The sequence below is a fragment of the Natator depressus genome, chromosome 9 (genome assembly GCF_965152275.1).
Source record: "Natator depressus isolate rNatDep1 chromosome 9, rNatDep2.hap1, whole genome shotgun sequence".
Lineage (NCBI taxonomy): Eukaryota > Metazoa > Chordata > Testudines > Cheloniidae > Natator > Natator depressus.
Window position 1 is genome coordinate 83,449,548 of NC_134242.1, and position 17,198 is coordinate 83,466,745.

The window sequence follows — 17,198 nt, forward strand, 5'->3', positions numbered from 1 at the left end:
CAGAGCTACCAATACAACTACAGCACATGCAAATTAATTATGCAAATAGCTTTGCAGGGAGGAAACCCTTGTAGAAACAAAGCTATGGGATTAAAGGAGCTTTCTGGGATCATCAATTTACAAGCAGTGAGGAACTATAAAAGGTCAAACTTTCCATTGCATTTGGGAGGCTGGGTGCTGTGCATATCTGGATAGTTTGGTTACTGCTTTGAAGAGATGCTCAAAAAAATCTCTGTATTGCTTTGAGCCTGTTGCAAAGGTCAAACCTCTTTCCAGGGAAACAGCATTTTAGAAAATGAACATAAAAGTGAACTCCAGGACTACAGAATAAGAAGTCAGAGGAGAAAGCAAGGCATGGTTTACTCACCAGGCGTGTATTAACCACAGGAAACAGCAATGCCAAGAGGGCCCCATTTAACATATGCATCTGTAACCTTAGAAGAAAGAGGGGCAATGTTATTTTCACAGCCTGAAAATTAAGTATCAAATGTGCACTTTCAACATATTTTATGTACTGTAGAATGATTTTCCATAAAGTAGCAAAAGCTTTGCATAAGCTCTGTTCACTTGAATTTGCATAAAGCCATTAGGAGTCCTTATAGCACCTTAGAGACTAACAAATATATTTGGGCATAAGCTTTCGTGGGCTAAAGCCCACTGTTAACTGTCATAAACCAGATAAAACCTCCTTAATAAACAAACATTTAAATAATTTCCTGTAGTAAGAATGCTTTCTATAATGAGCTTTGGATTCCTAAGTGGTTTGCACTGCTGGTCTGTAATCATGGTCATGCCAGAGGCTGCTGGAGGGTTTTTATTTGGGGAGCTTAAAATAGGTATTTCACCAAATGCCTTTATTCCTACTCAACAATAAAAATGCATATCATCAGACTAAGGCTTCAGAAATTTAAGCAGCAGCACTGTTTTTATGAGTGGTGTCTAAGTTTAAAATATAAGAAAGATTCATGCATTCTGCATTCAAACCAACACGGCAAATCTTGAGAAGGGGATTGTTAGCCGATGGCCAGGGATGTTTGGTGAGGTGCCAGCTATGCCCGTTTATACCATCCGTGACTTTAACCGCTAGGACGCACTGTCCCTTCGCGGCGGGCAGCCCGGGCTAGGCTGACGGATGCCCCAAGGTCCTAACCACCCGTGACTTTAACTGCTAGAGCTCAGAGCTCCTTCGCAGCGGGCAGTCAACACTGACTGACAGGTGCCCCAATGGCAGCACTAAGAGCCTCTCCACACCCGTGACTTTAACTGCTAGAGCTCAGAGCTCCTTCGCAGCGGGCAGTCAGGATTGACTGACAGGTGCCCCAAGAGTTTGCCCCGTGGAGGCGGCACAACTCAACGCTAGGCTCTTAGTACTCTCACCTAATGGCCAGGCTTTATAGCCAAAACGGCTGAGGTTCTTTAATTGTGTTGGCTGCTTCACAGTAAACCAGAGAAACAAGTCAGGCTTATGCATAAATGGTTACCAAAATTTATTAAACTAGATTCTAATCATGTGGTTACAAAATTGCTAGTGCCTACTTATTTAAGTGTAGAGATGTTACACACACAAACAAGTTTCAAAACTGAAGCTACAATCCCAAAGAAAGAAAACAAAGTATAGAGCTCTATTTCAAAATATGTGTACACTAAAGATAGGAGATCAGGTGTGGGTGCTTCTTACCCTCCTTGCATCTCTCGATTCCAGCGGTGCCAAGCCAGGATCGGTCACTCAATTCCGCGGAAAGACGAATAAGGGACAAGGCTTAGGGACCCTCTTAGCTGCAGAAGCCTTGGGAGGCTGTCACTTATCTGACCAGCAGATAGATAGTGAAAAGCACTCAAAAATCATGGTGCTGTAGGTCCCCTACTTATACCTCTGTACTCCTTTATTCTCTTTCTCCTTTCTATGCTAAATTGGGGCTGGTCTGTCGGGGTGACGCCAGCTCTCGCAAGAGTAGTTCACACTTGCAAGGGAGAAACAATAAGTTTCGACTACTGGACACTTCTTTTATCAGGGTAAATATTTTCCCACCTAGGATGTTGGTGTGTGTGCATCATGCTGTTTTAGTAGGGGCTAAGAGCCATGTCTGTCACAGCGCCTCTGCCTGCTGTGAGCCCAATTGTTGTATACGTTCCCAGAGGCACATTGTCGCAGCACACCTGTGCTTCTCACAGCTTCAAAGGCTGTGCTGGAGTGCCCTGGTGTTTTGGCTCCCGTGTGTTTCCAGCAATGCTGGTCTGAGGGGGGGGGCTGGCTGTCTGGCTACAGGGATATATAGGGAAAACACTATTGCAATTAAAATGCTGTATTTCCCATAACTGCAGGTCATTTCACCTTGAACTACTGTCTCATCTCACATAATAAGTGGGATCAGTCCTGTTTAAATCTGCATTACAGAAGAGATACAGTGCATATAAAGTTCCATATGGTGAACAGAGCTGGCCAAAGAATCTGTTCAGAATAACAAGTTACAAATTATTGCATTCCCTCCCCCCCCCCCAAATAATTATTCACAGGAATAATCTCTGCTATTCCATTCAACAAAGGGTTGAATGGTATTTGTGAAATACATTTTCCCCATCATTTGGGGAACATTTTATTTGCAAGTTATTTTCCCCTGTTCTCCAATCCCAAGACCAAGAACAAGGAGCTACACCAGCAGTTCAATTGTTTGTGCATCCTGAACCCTGCAGGATGTGAGCTGCAAGGGGGACCAAGCTTAACAACTCATCCCTACCTTGTAATCATATTAACATGCTGAAATGAGCAAGCCAGTGGCAAAAGGGCTAACACAGCCAACACATTCCTATGAATCCAAGCATGCATTGCTGTAAGATTATATTGTGATAGAGAAATGAGCATATCCTTGAGCTCAGTATGCATTTCACTCACAAAAGGAGTACATGGTTCTGTTCTCTCAAAAACCTCAGTTCATCCAGGGTTAGTCCTCTATAGGTCCTCTTGTATATCCAACTAAAACTCAAGAGAATACGAATGCTGACTGAAAGCACAGTGTGCTCTCCTCGGGCACGCAGGATCCCAGCTCAATCCAAAATTTAAAAAGAGGCAATCTGACATTCCTATGCATGGAAACAAAAGTTAAATAGCGAGGGATGACTGTCCTGCAGAAATAAAGTTAAAACCAGGCACCAATAAATCTTTGGAAAGTTACTTTTATGTTTGCTTACAAATTCACTAACTCTTAGACCATTTTAAATTACAAATTGAATTCAAGCCCACCTGCACAAACCACCTCTAGAATGAACGCAGAGTCTGTGTTTATTTTCTCCTCACCCAAAATGTCTTCCAAGAAAATGATGAGAACCACAGCTCTGAAGTGGAGCAGAGCACTGTAGCTGCTCAGGCTGGATACCAGGATTCTTGGGTAATGGTGCACTTGGTGAGAAGGAACAGGAGGTAGGAAAAATGGGACTAGCAACCCTGCAACTTGGCTAACAAAGAGAAATGGGAAGGATAGACGGTCCACCAGTGCCTGTTGTGGGCAATTGCAGAAGTGATCACCAAGTAAGAGAAGCCCACCTAATCCAGGCGAAGGATCCTTGTTCAACTACAAGAGAGATCCTGTCAATTAACCAAGGGGGAAAATTCCTTCCCGATTCCACATTTAGAGATTAGTTTACCTCTATGCATGAGCCCAACCCCATCCCTGGTCTTCAGAGCCTGAGCTGCAATGTCTACACCGCTGTTTTTAGTGCAATAGCATGAGTCCTGCAAGCCTGAGTCTATAGACGCAGGCTCAGACTCGCTGCCAAGGGTTTTAAAATGCAGTGTAGACATACACACTATGTCTAAACTTTAATTTTCAGTTGTGTTTTAACACCTGTTAATTAACATGACTAAACACAAACTTTGCTCCAGGATATGTGTCTGTTCCTTGTCATGTTTAACCACTGGCTTCTAGCATCTACACTAAAATTTACAATTATCTTATTTAGCAGTATTAAAACACAACAAAAATGAGACACAACAATCCCTGTCAGGCAAATACAGAAGAAAGTTTAAGCACTTTAAAACACAGTGTTAGCTATGAACTACGCAGGGAAGGATGAACCAGTAGTTAGGGTGTTAGCTAGGGATTCGTAAGTCCCGGGTTCAATTCCCTGCTCCGTCCACGGATTTTCTGGGCAAGTCACTTAGTCACTCTGTGCCTCAGGTCCCCATCTGTAAATTGGAAATAAATAGAAGTTCCTCACAGGATTGTTGTGAGGATAAATGCATTAAAGACTGTCTGATATTATGGTAATAAGGGGCCATTTAAGTACATACAATAGCAAGCCAGCCACTAATATGGTAGGAAGAGCCTAAATGTCAGTCCTTTTAACCTACAAGGAGTAATTGGTACAATATCTAGAACATCTGTTTGTATCGTTCTAGATACTCGCGGAGGAGATTTCAGGATTTAACACTTGTATATTAAAACACACTGCCCCAGAAAAGACACTGACTGCTTCAAAAAATTTAAAACATACTTTAGAGCAGAGATCCCCAACGCGGCGCTCGACGGGGTGTTTATGTGCCCCCGCCGAGTGACACGGTGTGAAAACTAGTGCCCAGCAGGGGAGAGAAGCCGCAGCCCCGCACCTGCCGGGGACAGAGAACTCCGGGGCTGCAGGCTGCGAGTGCTGGTGTTCTCTGTCCCGGGCAGGGGCAGGGCCGCGGCTTCTCTCCGCACTACCCAGAACTGCCAAAAAAAAAAAAAAAAAGCGGCTTAGACTGCTGCTGCCGGAACTGCCAAAGCGCAAAAAAAAAAACCAAACTGCTTGGACTCTGCTGCCCCAAGAATGGACAGAATGCCGCCCCAGGCATGTGCTGGCTCCACCAGAGCCTGGAGCCGGCCCTGTAGGTGAGCATTCTTCCGCTGCACTGATACTGCTGTTTTTTCACGCTTTGAGATTTTTTTTTTTTTTAAAACATTTTGTCCCAAAATGAGTGGTTCAAATAAAAGACAATGTACGTATTATTTCAACGCAGAGTGGGAGGAATCCTATTGTTTTCTTGAAAATAAAGGGAAATGTGTTTGCTTATTGTGCGGTGGTACTGTTGCAGTGCCGAAAAAACAATGTCAAACGCCATTTCCAAACTAATTACAGCTCTTTTGACACTTGCCATCCACTTAAATCTGAGCTGAGAAAGAAGAAAATGAATCAACTCAAACCAAACCTATCTGCCCATCAATCTGTTTTCACTAGACAAGTGGTAAAGTCCAAAAGTGCTACTATGGCTTCCTTTAAAATTGCTCATCTGCTCGCAAACAAGAAAAAACCATTTCAAGATGGTGAATTGTTGAAAGAAGCATTTTTGACTGGTACTGATTGCCTGTTTCAAGGATTTCCTAACAAGCGTGAGATTTTGTCAGCAATACTAGACTTGCAGTTATCAGACAACACAGTTACAAGGAGGATACATGCAATTTCAAGCGACATGCAAACTCAGCTAAAGGATGACTTGGAAATATGTGACTGGTTTTCACTGCAGTTCGATGAGTCGACAGATATATCGGATACAGCACAGTTGGCAGTTATGGTGAGGGTGGTATTTAGTGACTTCACCGTAAAAGAAGAGTTAAGTATTGCCTATGAAAGGGTGAACAAAGGGTGAGGACATCTATAATTTATTCAAATCATACTCAACATCAATTAGTATGCCACTACACAAGCTGTCTGCGATCACCACTGATGGGGCACCAGCAACGATGGGCAGCGCCAATGGATTCATTGCACTCTGCAAGAAGAATGAATCCTTTCCGAACTTTATGTCTTACCATTGCATTATCCATCAAGAAGCTTTGTGTGTCAAAGTTCATTCTTTTCAACACATCATGAATGTCATTATTAAAATAATTAACTCTATTCGAGTGAAGCCTTTGCAACACCAACTTTTTAAGGCCCTGTTGGAAGAGGTTGATGATAAACAATCTGATCTTATTTTGCACACAGAAGTACAATGGCTGAGCAAAGGTAAAGTTCTTGCACGTTTTTTAAGCCTAATTCAAGAGATCAAAGAATTTCTGAAGTCCACAAATCAGAACTTCGAGCAAATAGAAGACTCCGGCTCGTTAATGGACTTGGCTTTTCTTGCCGCCATCGCTGACAAATTGAACATTTTAAATCTTGAGCTCCACGGAAAAGACAAACATGTGGCTCAAATGATAGGTTCTGTAAAATCATTCAAAGCAAAACTGATCTTGTAGATGTCACATATGAAGGCGAAGTCTCTCGTACATTTCCCAAGTCTGAAGAAAATGGTATGTGACAGTGATTTTAACCCATCACCATGAGCAAATTCACATGGTAAGGTGAAAGAGTAACTGCCAAATAATTTAATTAATACCTTTTACATGTAAAATTACCTTTTTTATCTTATGGAGTCATATATTAAGTAATATTAAATATGATGTTTTTCGTATTATTTAAATGTACAAAATAAGCCTTGAAAAATTGTTGGCGCACGCCACACTTCTGAAAACATGAATGTGCGACTGGCCACAAAAAGGTTGGGGGCCAGTGCTTTAGAGTAAGACAGACAAGACACAAGATGGAGTAAGACTGATGCTGTAACCAGCAAGTGAAACAGAATCAGATTTCTATGGTTTGCTCCATGGTTGATGTTTTAGTCATAAGCTTTATGTGTTAGCGTTCTTCCCTAAGCCCATTACTTGCCTGGCCCATTTCTTGACATTCTCCCTCTGAGCAAACAGTCAAGTTACTAAATAGAAAGATATATTGACCTCAAATTTATGAGAAAGTTTTTTGAATGCACAGGGCACTGGAATGGGACTCAGGAGACCTGGTTATACTCTTGTGGCATCATTGGCACAGCCACTGGGAGTCACTTCACCTCCATCTCCCCTCATGCCCTGACTATTTAGACAGCAAGCTTTTGGGGACAGTGGCTCACCTTTACTGGGTTTATACTATATGTCTACTACAGTGTGAGCCCAGTTATGGTTAGCAACTCTAAGTGCTACTCTAACTTACATAATTAAATTTCAGGAACAGGACAAACATTCACACCAACAAGCTTATCTTGACCTGTGAGCAAGAAGGGGCAGAGGAGATAAGCCCGCAAATCTCATTGCTGAAAATGCTAACGCTAAAATCTCATTACAGGAAGAATCCCAGATTCTCAAATAAGGACATCCATACAAACCAGAGCTGACAAGGAGGTGAATGACTAAAAGATAGGATCATTTTTGAGCTCACATCTGTGGCTTAAACAGTAGGAACGTATGTACCATTAGAAACCAAAACAAAATTTTAGCCATCTGGAAGCCAGTATTAGATTTTTACACTAAGGTGGGCTGCCACCCACAGGCTAGAATTTCTGCTCATTATCAGGTTGACTAAAAGCATCTAAGAGTTCTCAGAAAATTGTTTTATATAGCTACTGCAGAGACTGATGTTGTACAGTCAATTAATGCCACTAATGATCCACATGGAAATGCAATAACTTCTTGTTCTTACATTTCACAGTACTTGAACTGGACCGAGAACACTTAGACTTCATTTCACACAAGCCACCACAGCCATCAGAAAGTGAGGTTTTACAGTCTCTACCCAAACTGAGCTGGACCAGAAACAATGACCATGGGGTACAAGGATCTGTATCCTGTTACAAATCTCAAGTCACACTGTCCCCTGGACAAACTCATTAAAAATCCTATCAGGGCTATTTGGTCTGTCCCCTTTTAACATATCCAGTCACTTTATTATAAACACTTTACCTTTTATCTCTACAGGCAATATCCTGCCATCCTTACTCAGGCAGAACTCCTGTTGAAGTCAAGGAGTAAGGACTGCAAGATTTAGCCTTATATAGCAAGGGTTCAAAGACATGCTATTTTATCAATCAAACTAATATGGAAATTTCACAGGGATTCATGCTAACAGTTCTAATAACCTTAGCCAAAGAACTTGGAAACTGCATTTATCACTGTAGGTTCTCTCGAGTGACATACTGTAAGGGATAATCCAATTACACATATTCTTTCCTTTGGACTCTGTAGGGACAATGTTCAATTAAAATAAAAATGTCTTTGCAAAGCACACCATAAAATCAGTTACTGTGATTTCAAAAACCACACAATACCAGGCACATCAGGGTGCAGGAACAGCTATTACCAGACCCAGGAAAAAGGGTGGTTTTCATTTTTAAAAAGAAAAAACAGTTCTGATTGAAATTGGGGGAAATCAAATGAAGTTTTTTTTTAATGAGACTTTGCACTGTGTTCAGCAATCCAAGAGCCAAAGCCAGTGTTCCCTTAAGAAAGTCTACATGTTCACATGGCGAAAGGAAAAGAGAAGGTCCATGCACAAGTGTAAGCAGATTCTATTATAATATAAAAAGCTAATCCTAAATGCAATAAAGCAGCCTGATATCTGGACATTAGAGCACAGAAAGCCCTCCAAAGAGTAGACCACCCACATTCCTCTTTTAAAAATTCCATCCACTCATACCACTTAATTTTCAGAATCCCCACTTCTTCCAAACTGACACACAACCTGTGAAATTAAAATACTAATTTTTCCTCTCTCTCAGAGGCAGGGTTTTATTGGGGTCAGGACACATCAAGATGGAGACTGCAAGAGGAAACCAGATCTTAGGCATCAGTTACAGAACTGATCATTGGCAGAGGACATGTATTTTGCATACAAGAGACTGTAGCTTTTGCCTAATTTGGTACACCCAAGACCACACAATAGAATCCATACAGTGTTCACTCCCTTCTCCTGATTGCATTTTGTTTTTGAATTTGCTGCAAGTCATCCACATAAGAGATTCCCTTGGAGTCAATATGGCATTTTGAAAGCCTATTCCCTGATATTAAATGTAAAATGTCCAACAACTCTCACAGTGAGCATTTTTTGTGCAGACACTTGCACAGTAATTAGCAATACTAAAGACTGGGTGTTGAGAAACAGAAAAGGTTACTAGCTGGGGCAGAAAAATCACGTTACTAACTCTTTCCACTACCCCACTATTGTGCTGGAAGTCACACATTCTAGGCTCTGCCAATATGTAAGGAGAATGACTAAGAACTACCACTTCATTTTGAAAGCTCTGGCTTCACCACCAACTCTTCATGCCACCTTCGGCAAGTCACTTAGCCTTTCTTGTGCCACGGTCTCCCCATCTGTGAAATGAAGAGAACGTGATTTACCCAACTTTATAAAGAGCTTTGAGAATATTTGCCAAGCCTGGCTCAGATGAATGCTGGTAGTCCTTTGAGATCCTCCAATGTACACCACTAATGCTAAGTATTATTGTTATCCAACAGGAATACTTAAAAGCTCCTTATGTATACCAAAGCCATGCTCCATGAGTTTACAGCGTAACGTCACACCAGATTAGACTCAAAATAGGCTTGTAACAGTTTTACGGACACTGGGAAGAGAAAGTTTTATTTTTCTGTTCATGTAGCAATAGAAAATCAGCACAAATCAGAAAGCCTCTGAAGAGACGCTATCTATGAAAATAATAAAAAAAAAAATTCCTCCCATTACTCTCCTCCCCTCCTCCGCCTTCCCCCAATAAAAACAGTTAGCTGAGAGTATGGGCATTACATCACTCTCCACCTGCACTTTGAAAAAATACAATTCTAGAGAAAACATGAAGCCCAAAGTCCTAGCTGAGCTTGACCCTAATGGCGGAGAAGGAGAAGAGCAAAACTGGCTTTTCGCTTTTCCTATGCTGGAGCTGCCAGATGTTAATGTGGCCCGTGGCACAGGATAGAGTAGCCTGTTGGCTTCTCTAATTTGTACCCAGCTGCCCAGGACAGATGGGCCGTTGCCTCAGCAAGATACAGCTCTGAACATGCTCCCTCCCTCAAAAGGAGGTGTGAATTGCCACAGCAACTCTATTCCTGCTGTAGATTCCCCTGCGGAATACCCGGGGATCCCTTACAGCAGAGGTTCTCAAACTGTGGTCTGCGGACCACGAGTGGTCTGCGAGCTCCATTCAGGTGGTCCGTGGATAGTTCCCTCTAAGGTGTGCACCTAGGCGGCCACTCACAAGAGAATGAAGAGCCACCCACCTAATTAGTGGAGCTGCTCAGATGTGGCTCCACTAATTAGGTGCTGGGACCCTGGAGAGGACGCACAGGTAAGGTGAGGTGGTGGCCTTGGGGGGAATAGAGGGTAGGTGGGTGGGGACAGTGGGGTGAGGGGGATTTGGGACGTGCAGGGCTGCGGCAGCCAGAGAGGGCACATCAATCGCATTAGAAAGGTAAGACTACTGATTTCAAATATGAGTTGTGTGCTTTTATTTGTAGAACCAAAAACAAACGTTAATTATTAAGTTTTTTTTATATAGCACTTTTATCCAAAGCGCTTTACAATAGTTAGCTAACGGTACAAGCAACATTTGGAAAGATCATTAAGTGGTCCGCTGAGACCCTCAGTAATTTTCAAGTGGTTCACGAAAAAAAAAGTTTGAAAACCACTGCCTTACAGTATCTTTGTGGCTTCATTACGCTGTATGCGTAGCGCAACAACGAATCAGGTTCACTGCCTTTCAACTGCTATAGGTTATGTCTACACTGCAATTAGACACCTGTGGCTGGCCTGTACCAGCTGACTCAGGTTCATGGGGCTCAGGATGCAGGGCTGTTTAATTGCAGTGTAGATGTTTAGGCTCAGGCTGCAGTCCAAGCTCTGGGACCCTCCCATCTCACAGGGTCTTAGAACCCAGGCTCCAGCCCAAGCCTGGATGTCTACACTGTAATTCAGGGGTTCTCAAACTGGGGGTCGCGAGGTTATTACATGGGGGGTCATGAGCTGTCAGCCTCCACTCCAAACCCTGCTTTGCCTCCAGCATTTATAATGGTGTTTAATATATAAAAAAAGTGTTTTTCATTTATAAGGGGGTCACACTCAGAGGCTTGGTATGTGAAAGGGGCCACCAGCAGGGCCGTCCCTCCCATACGCAAAGTACGCAGCTGCGTAGGGCACCAGGAAATTTGGGGCACCACATTTCCTGGTGCCCTGGGCAGCTGCGTGCTGTTCCAGCCCCTACCCCGTCTCTTCCCCATAGACCCACCCTCTGCTCTGCCCCAGCCCCGCCCCCACTCCACCCCTTCCCCAAAGCCTCTGACCCCGCCCCGCTCCTTCCCACCCAGCCCCACCCCTTCCCTGCAGACTCTGCAGCAGGGCAGGCACCCAGCACTCACTGCGTGGTAAGTGGAGTGACCCGGCCCCAGCCCGGTCCGTGCCGCCAGTGAGTGCTGGAGGGCGGGTTCCACCTGGCCCCCAAGCCAGCCCCCGCCCCCCGGCAAAGGCCTGCCCCATCCCCAGGGGGGGACTGTGTAGGGCCTGAGAATAGCTAGGGATGGCCCTGGTCACCAGTACAAAAGTTTGAGAACCACTGCTGTAATTAAATAGCCCCACAAGCCTGAGTCAGCTGGCATGGGCCAGTCATGGGTTTTTAATTGCAGTGTAGACACACCCAGTGGTGAGCTGGAGCCGGTTCGCTGGAACCGGTTGTTAAAATTAGAAGCCCTTTTAGAATCGGTTGTCCCACGAGGGACAACCGGTTCTAAAAGGGCTTTTAAATTTAACAACCGGCCAAAAGTGGCACCTAAGGCACCTCCGGGGCTGGAGCACCCACCAGGAAAATTTGGTGGGTGCAGAGCACCCACTGGCAACTCCCCGCCCCGCGCCCGGCCCCAGCTCACCTCCGCTCTGCCTCTTTCCCTGAACGCACCGCCCCGCTCTGCTTCTCCACACACACACCCCCCCCCGGCTTCCCGCAAATCGGCTGTTCGCGCGGGAAGCCTGGGAGGGCTGAGAAGCAAGCAGCGGCTTCGCGCTCAGGCCCAAGGAGGCGGAGCGAAGGGGAGCTGGGATGGGGGTCGGGGGGGGGGGGGGGCATGAGGAGGGCCGGCCGTGCCACAGCAGGTAACCCAGGGGGACGGAGAAGCAGAGTGGGGCGGTGCATTCAGGGGCGGGGGCGGAGGCGGAGCGGAGGTGAGCTGGGGCTGGGCGCGGGGAGCTGCCGGAGCACCCACGGAGTCAGTGCCTAAGGCGCCACTTTTCATATGATCAGTGGGGGGAGCGGCCATTCCCCCTGCTTCCCCCCTAGCTACGCTACCCCGTCCCTAGGAGCCAAAGGGACCTGCCGGATGCTTCCTGGGAGCCGCCCCAGGTAAGCACTGCCGGGACTCCCCACCTCGCCCCACGGCAAGTCCCTCTGGCTCTTAGGAGCAGGGCGGGGTGGGCACCCACTACGGTGGCCCACAAGACCCTCCTGCCCGGATCTGGGGGCAGTCAGGGGACACGGGTTGATGGGGCAGGGCTCAGTGGGGGGGGGGGAGCCACAACCCCCTCGTGGGGTGAGGAGGGAACCGGTTGTTAAGATTTTGGCAGCTCATCACTGGACACACCCACAGAATCCCAGCCCTTTCAAATTCCTCTTGCCCTGCAGGGTGAGTTCCAATGAACGGTGAACTCCTCCAATACATAAAAAATTACAGTGCCCTCTCTCTGAAAAAAAAAAAGAAGGAATTTTAAAGGGCTAGGACTGTGCACACCTGGACTTTGAGATCAGTACTTATTGGGATTTAAATGTGCTGATGTTAATCGTTGCAAGAATGTCATTGTCTTGCATTTTGGTAACTTACGGCTTCCATCTTAAGTAATAACAACAACAATACATAGCTCACATATGGTGCTTTAGATCCATAGATCTCAAAGCACTTCACAAATGGAGTTAAGTTACATTATTTTACAGATAGGGAAACTGAGGCACAGGAAGGTGAAGTGACTTCCCCACGTTACTCAGCAAACCAGAGGCAAAGCTGGGAATAGAACATAGGTCTCACAAGGCCCAGTCCAGAGCTCTCTATCCACTGGGTCACACTGAGTTTCTTATTGGAAACCGAGTGTTACTGCAAAAACTGCTAACTTTCAAGTTAGCACCAGTAAGTCATGTTTTAAAAAAAGAAATTAAGCTTTAAATATTTGTCAATCTGTTTGAGCAACTGGTAAGAATTTTGGTACAACTATTTAATGTTTAACTCTATCTTTATGGCATTTAGAATGATCTGTTAATCCTATAGAGCCTGCAGAATGACGTAGAGGAATTATACATTTTAAAAAATGGTAGGGGGAGATAATCAAAGGGCATAAGGCATGTGATGTAGATTAATCAGTGCAAGAACACCTGCATCCATCACTGAGTTTGCTGAGTCACTGCCTATTGCTAGAGACATCAAACACCCTTAAAATACGGAAACAAGTTTAAGTATGGCAACAAGCCCTGATTTAAGTCATGTACACTTTCAGACAGCCTTCTACTTTTCATTCCAGCCAGCTCTGGGCTACAGTGCATGACACACAGAGCCCAGACATATAATTTTAAAACATAGCTGAAGTCAAAGCATTACAACCTATATACATTATGCAAATCGATAGGAAAGCAGTAAGAGAGAGAACTGATGTTACCTGAACAGAACCATTGCACCACGACATGGGGGACAGGCGAGGAGAAAAATCTGAAATATTAAACAAAAAAAGCTGGTTATCGATATGATTTTTTAAAAATTAATTTCCTCAACATTTCTCTCCTTCTCCCACATGTCACAGATAGTCCATCCAGTCGGAAGTTGTTCCAGCTACAGCAGGCCTTTGTACCAGGAAAGGGTTTAAAAATATTATCAAGCTAAAGATTCCACGCCACCTTCACATAGATCCGAGCAGCAAAAGTGGCATCTAAAACTTCATTTCCCCAAGTCCAAAGGGCTCAAGTCTGATGTCCAGGCCATCTCTAATGCTCCCCCATTACAAGAGCTCCTCAAATACTGTTGCTGTGCAAGAGCAAACTACATCATCATTATTAATTATTTCTACTGTGATAGCTGCCAGAGCTCCAATCAGCAGCAAGGCCCTGTTGTGCTAAGTCAGGGATTCCCAAACTTGGTTAGCGGCTTGTTCAGGGGTAAGCCCCTGGCGGGCCGCGAGACGCTTTGTTTACCCGAGCGTCCGCAGGTACAGCAGCTCACAGCTTCCAGTGGATATGGTTCACCATTCCCAGCCAATGGGAACTGCGGGAAGAGGTGGCAAATACTGCAAATACTGAAGTTAGTTATCTAAGGCAACATGGTGACTTTCCAAAGCACTGGTATGAACTGCAGCAGTAAATGGATATACATTTCCTGAGATCAAGGATAATGCAGTGATACTGGAACAGCAGACAAGGTGGGTAAAAATTGATGATTTTTAAGAACAAAAAAAAATTGGATTTTTTAGTTTAAATTAACTATAGGTTTATTTTTTAAAGAAAATCAAATTTAATATATTTAAAATTAAATTTCAAATTGACAACCTATGTTAAGACCTAGCCTTCTTATAATATATTAATATAATTTAAATTAAATAAAAAAATGATATTAAGTAGTACGTATTTTCTGCCAAGTTTTAAAGACAGTCAAATTACTCAACTGGTGGAAGTTGTAGTAAGATGAGGCCCTGAAACATAAACCCTTGGTATCAGGTGCCTGAGGCATGAACCAAAGGAATGGTCAAGACTTTGTTAACATAAAGCAAAGTTAGCTGTGAGCCACAGGCAGGCCCTGCTCAAAAAAGTTGGCAAGAAGAAGGCTGCTCATTGGATGTATACACATATCTAAAGGGTATCAAGCACTAATAGGATAAACATGGACCAGGATGGCAACGGAACAGTCCGGTACAAACACAATCCACAGAAATAATGAGGAACAGGCTGACCCATCCTAAAAGACAGGCTCAAAAGGATAATATGACGGATAGACTTGTTTGTTCAAACCAACATGTACAGGAGAGAGGCAGCACCCCAACACACAGAGTGATTGTACCTCGATACATCAGGAGTGATGTATAACTTGTTTGTACCTGTGTATAAGAATGCAACCCTGAGTGGATGTCTTTTTCTGGCCTAGGGGGCAGTGGAGAATCCCACCACTGACTGAGCTGGTCCATTGTCAGGGAGCACATATGTACTAGCAGAACTGTAGACATCTGATCCGGGGAGCTAGAGACTGTTTCGTTTGGCAATAAACCTGGCCGGATGCCTTCGTACCTTATCAGAGTCTGTGGTCATTGGGTGGTTCACTCGAGATCTGCTGTGCCAGCTATCTGTGCAGAGCTGGGACAGCACAGGGAGAATACACACACACACAGCCAACTGTTATCAACATTGAACAGAGTAGAGCACCACACCGGTGACATCTGACAACAGATGTCACTGACAAGTCACCCAGGACCTGAGTCTCTAAACCAGCTTTTGACAGAAGTAGCCTATTCTGCAGGTGCAGTAACAATATTTTCATCTCTGTTTATTCAGTCAATTAATTCAGTTCAGTCAATTAAGAAAACAATTGGGAGTTGAAAAAAGCAGGAAAGCTTGTTTTCTCTGTTCCAATCTATGAATAAAAACTAGGTATGAGAGGATGACATCTACTAGTTCTAAAGTCATCATCCCCCGGTGCTGGAATTCAAAGCCAATTGTTCAAATATTTTGCATCAGCAAATCTTAACCAGTACACAAAGTGATTAATATCGCTAGCAGAAAGAAGAATTACATTTTAACGCCTATTGCCTTCTGGTGCAACACACACAAGCACCAAACTAGCCAAGATCTTAATATAATTTGGACTGCAGAATAATTCAACTTCATTACTTTGCCCTCGTGAATAGAGAGCATCTGTGGAAAATATCTTCTATTTGGTTAAAAGGAGGATCCAATGACTTCTTTTGTTGCCAGGCCAGTACTCCAAATATCAAATTGCTCTATGTGAGAACTCTTTCTCCGAAGTGAAATATCAGGTATATTCAGCAAACATACCTCTCTCTGGTGCTGCAGGGCATGCCTGGTATATGCACCTGGTAGATGTTCAATTTAATTACTACCAGACCATGACCATGCTACAGCAACAGTGGGAAGGTTAAACAACACAATATTATGAACTGTGTCATTAGAGTCTGAAAGTGAGCCTTTAACCAGACAGCTATTGGTACAGTGAATATTTGGATTCCAATGCAGGTTTTTAACAGGGTAACATACACTGGATTATTCACTCACCCAAGTTATTTGCTTCATTCATTCTATCAAATGAAATAGTCTCAGTTACTGTTTGGAGCATTCAAAATCTCATCCTAGTCAGCAGACAGAATGTTTGTGGTTGCAAAGTACAAAAAAGATATCAATTAAATTTAACTGAAAAGGCCTCAAGTCACTTACTTACCAAGAAACCTCAAAACCAAATCAGAATTTCTTGCATTAAAAAAGCAAATCATTTCACTTCATTATGTTAATGATCAAGTTAATCCAATGGCTGCGTAGGAACAGTCCAATAACTGATGCTTTGTGTGCAGAGGCAAAAAAAGGAGCATACTTCTTAGATGATATTTTCCCGCGTATCAGCTGAATAGCATATAGCCCCTGTAGGACTCTCTCACATACACACACACACACACACACACACACACACACACACCAAGGATTAGGCAGATTCTGCTTTGAATTAAACTTTCCAAAATGGGTTTAGTGGCTGCATTAGCCTACTGTCTGTACCGCAAAGATACTCATGTTGCAACAGGGAAATATTAAAGTACTAAACTAGCTCTATGGCCTTTTATCATATTTTACCCCAGCAATCTTGACATGTTATACAAAGTGACACAAACAGAAGAGAATTCTTGAGCAGAGCAGTTAGACACATTTTAAATCTATCCCAAGACACTAAAAAACCCAAAACCTTAAAGAGCCAGCGCTCAGGGGAGTGCAGGGGCAGTGCGCAGAGCTGCCGTGTCTCCGCCTAGGAGCAGCTGGGACGTGTCACTGCTTCTGGGGAGCCACATGGAGTCAGGTAGGGAGCCTGCCGACCCCGCACCAACCAGACTATAAACCAGAATTTCAATGAAGATCAGAAAATGCCGGTTTATAGAGCTTTCTGGATGGTAAAGTGCCGGATAACACAGCTTTTACTGTAGTAGTTAAAGCCATGCTGTTGCACAAGTGTGGTAACTTAGTCAATCATTCTGCACAGGTGTAATTCATAAAGTCAAAATGGCTGAGAACTTAAAAACTGGACAGTAACACACCTCAGATGTGATGACTGAACCTGGTGATACTCTAAACAAAAAGAGCTCTCAACCATACTTGCTGCTATTTCCATTGCTTCACACTGACTCAGACATTCTAGGTT

At 43.9% G+C, this 17,198-nt stretch overlaps 1 protein-coding gene across 1 annotated transcript in view; it reads right to left on the bottom strand.

Annotated features, from left to right (window-relative positions):
• TMEM164 (transmembrane protein 164) overlaps nt 1-17,198 on the bottom strand; it is an 86,263-nt gene that overhangs the window by 29,834 nt on the left and 39,231 nt on the right. Inside the window, exons 2-3 of the mRNA XM_074962484.1 lie at nt 13,459-13,508; nt 368-434 (exon numbers count right to left, since the gene is read on the bottom strand). Coding sequence (XP_074818585.1) covers nt 368-434; nt 13,459-13,508 — 117 coding nt within the window. The remainder of the gene's footprint in view (nt 1-367; nt 435-13,458; nt 13,509-17,198) is intronic.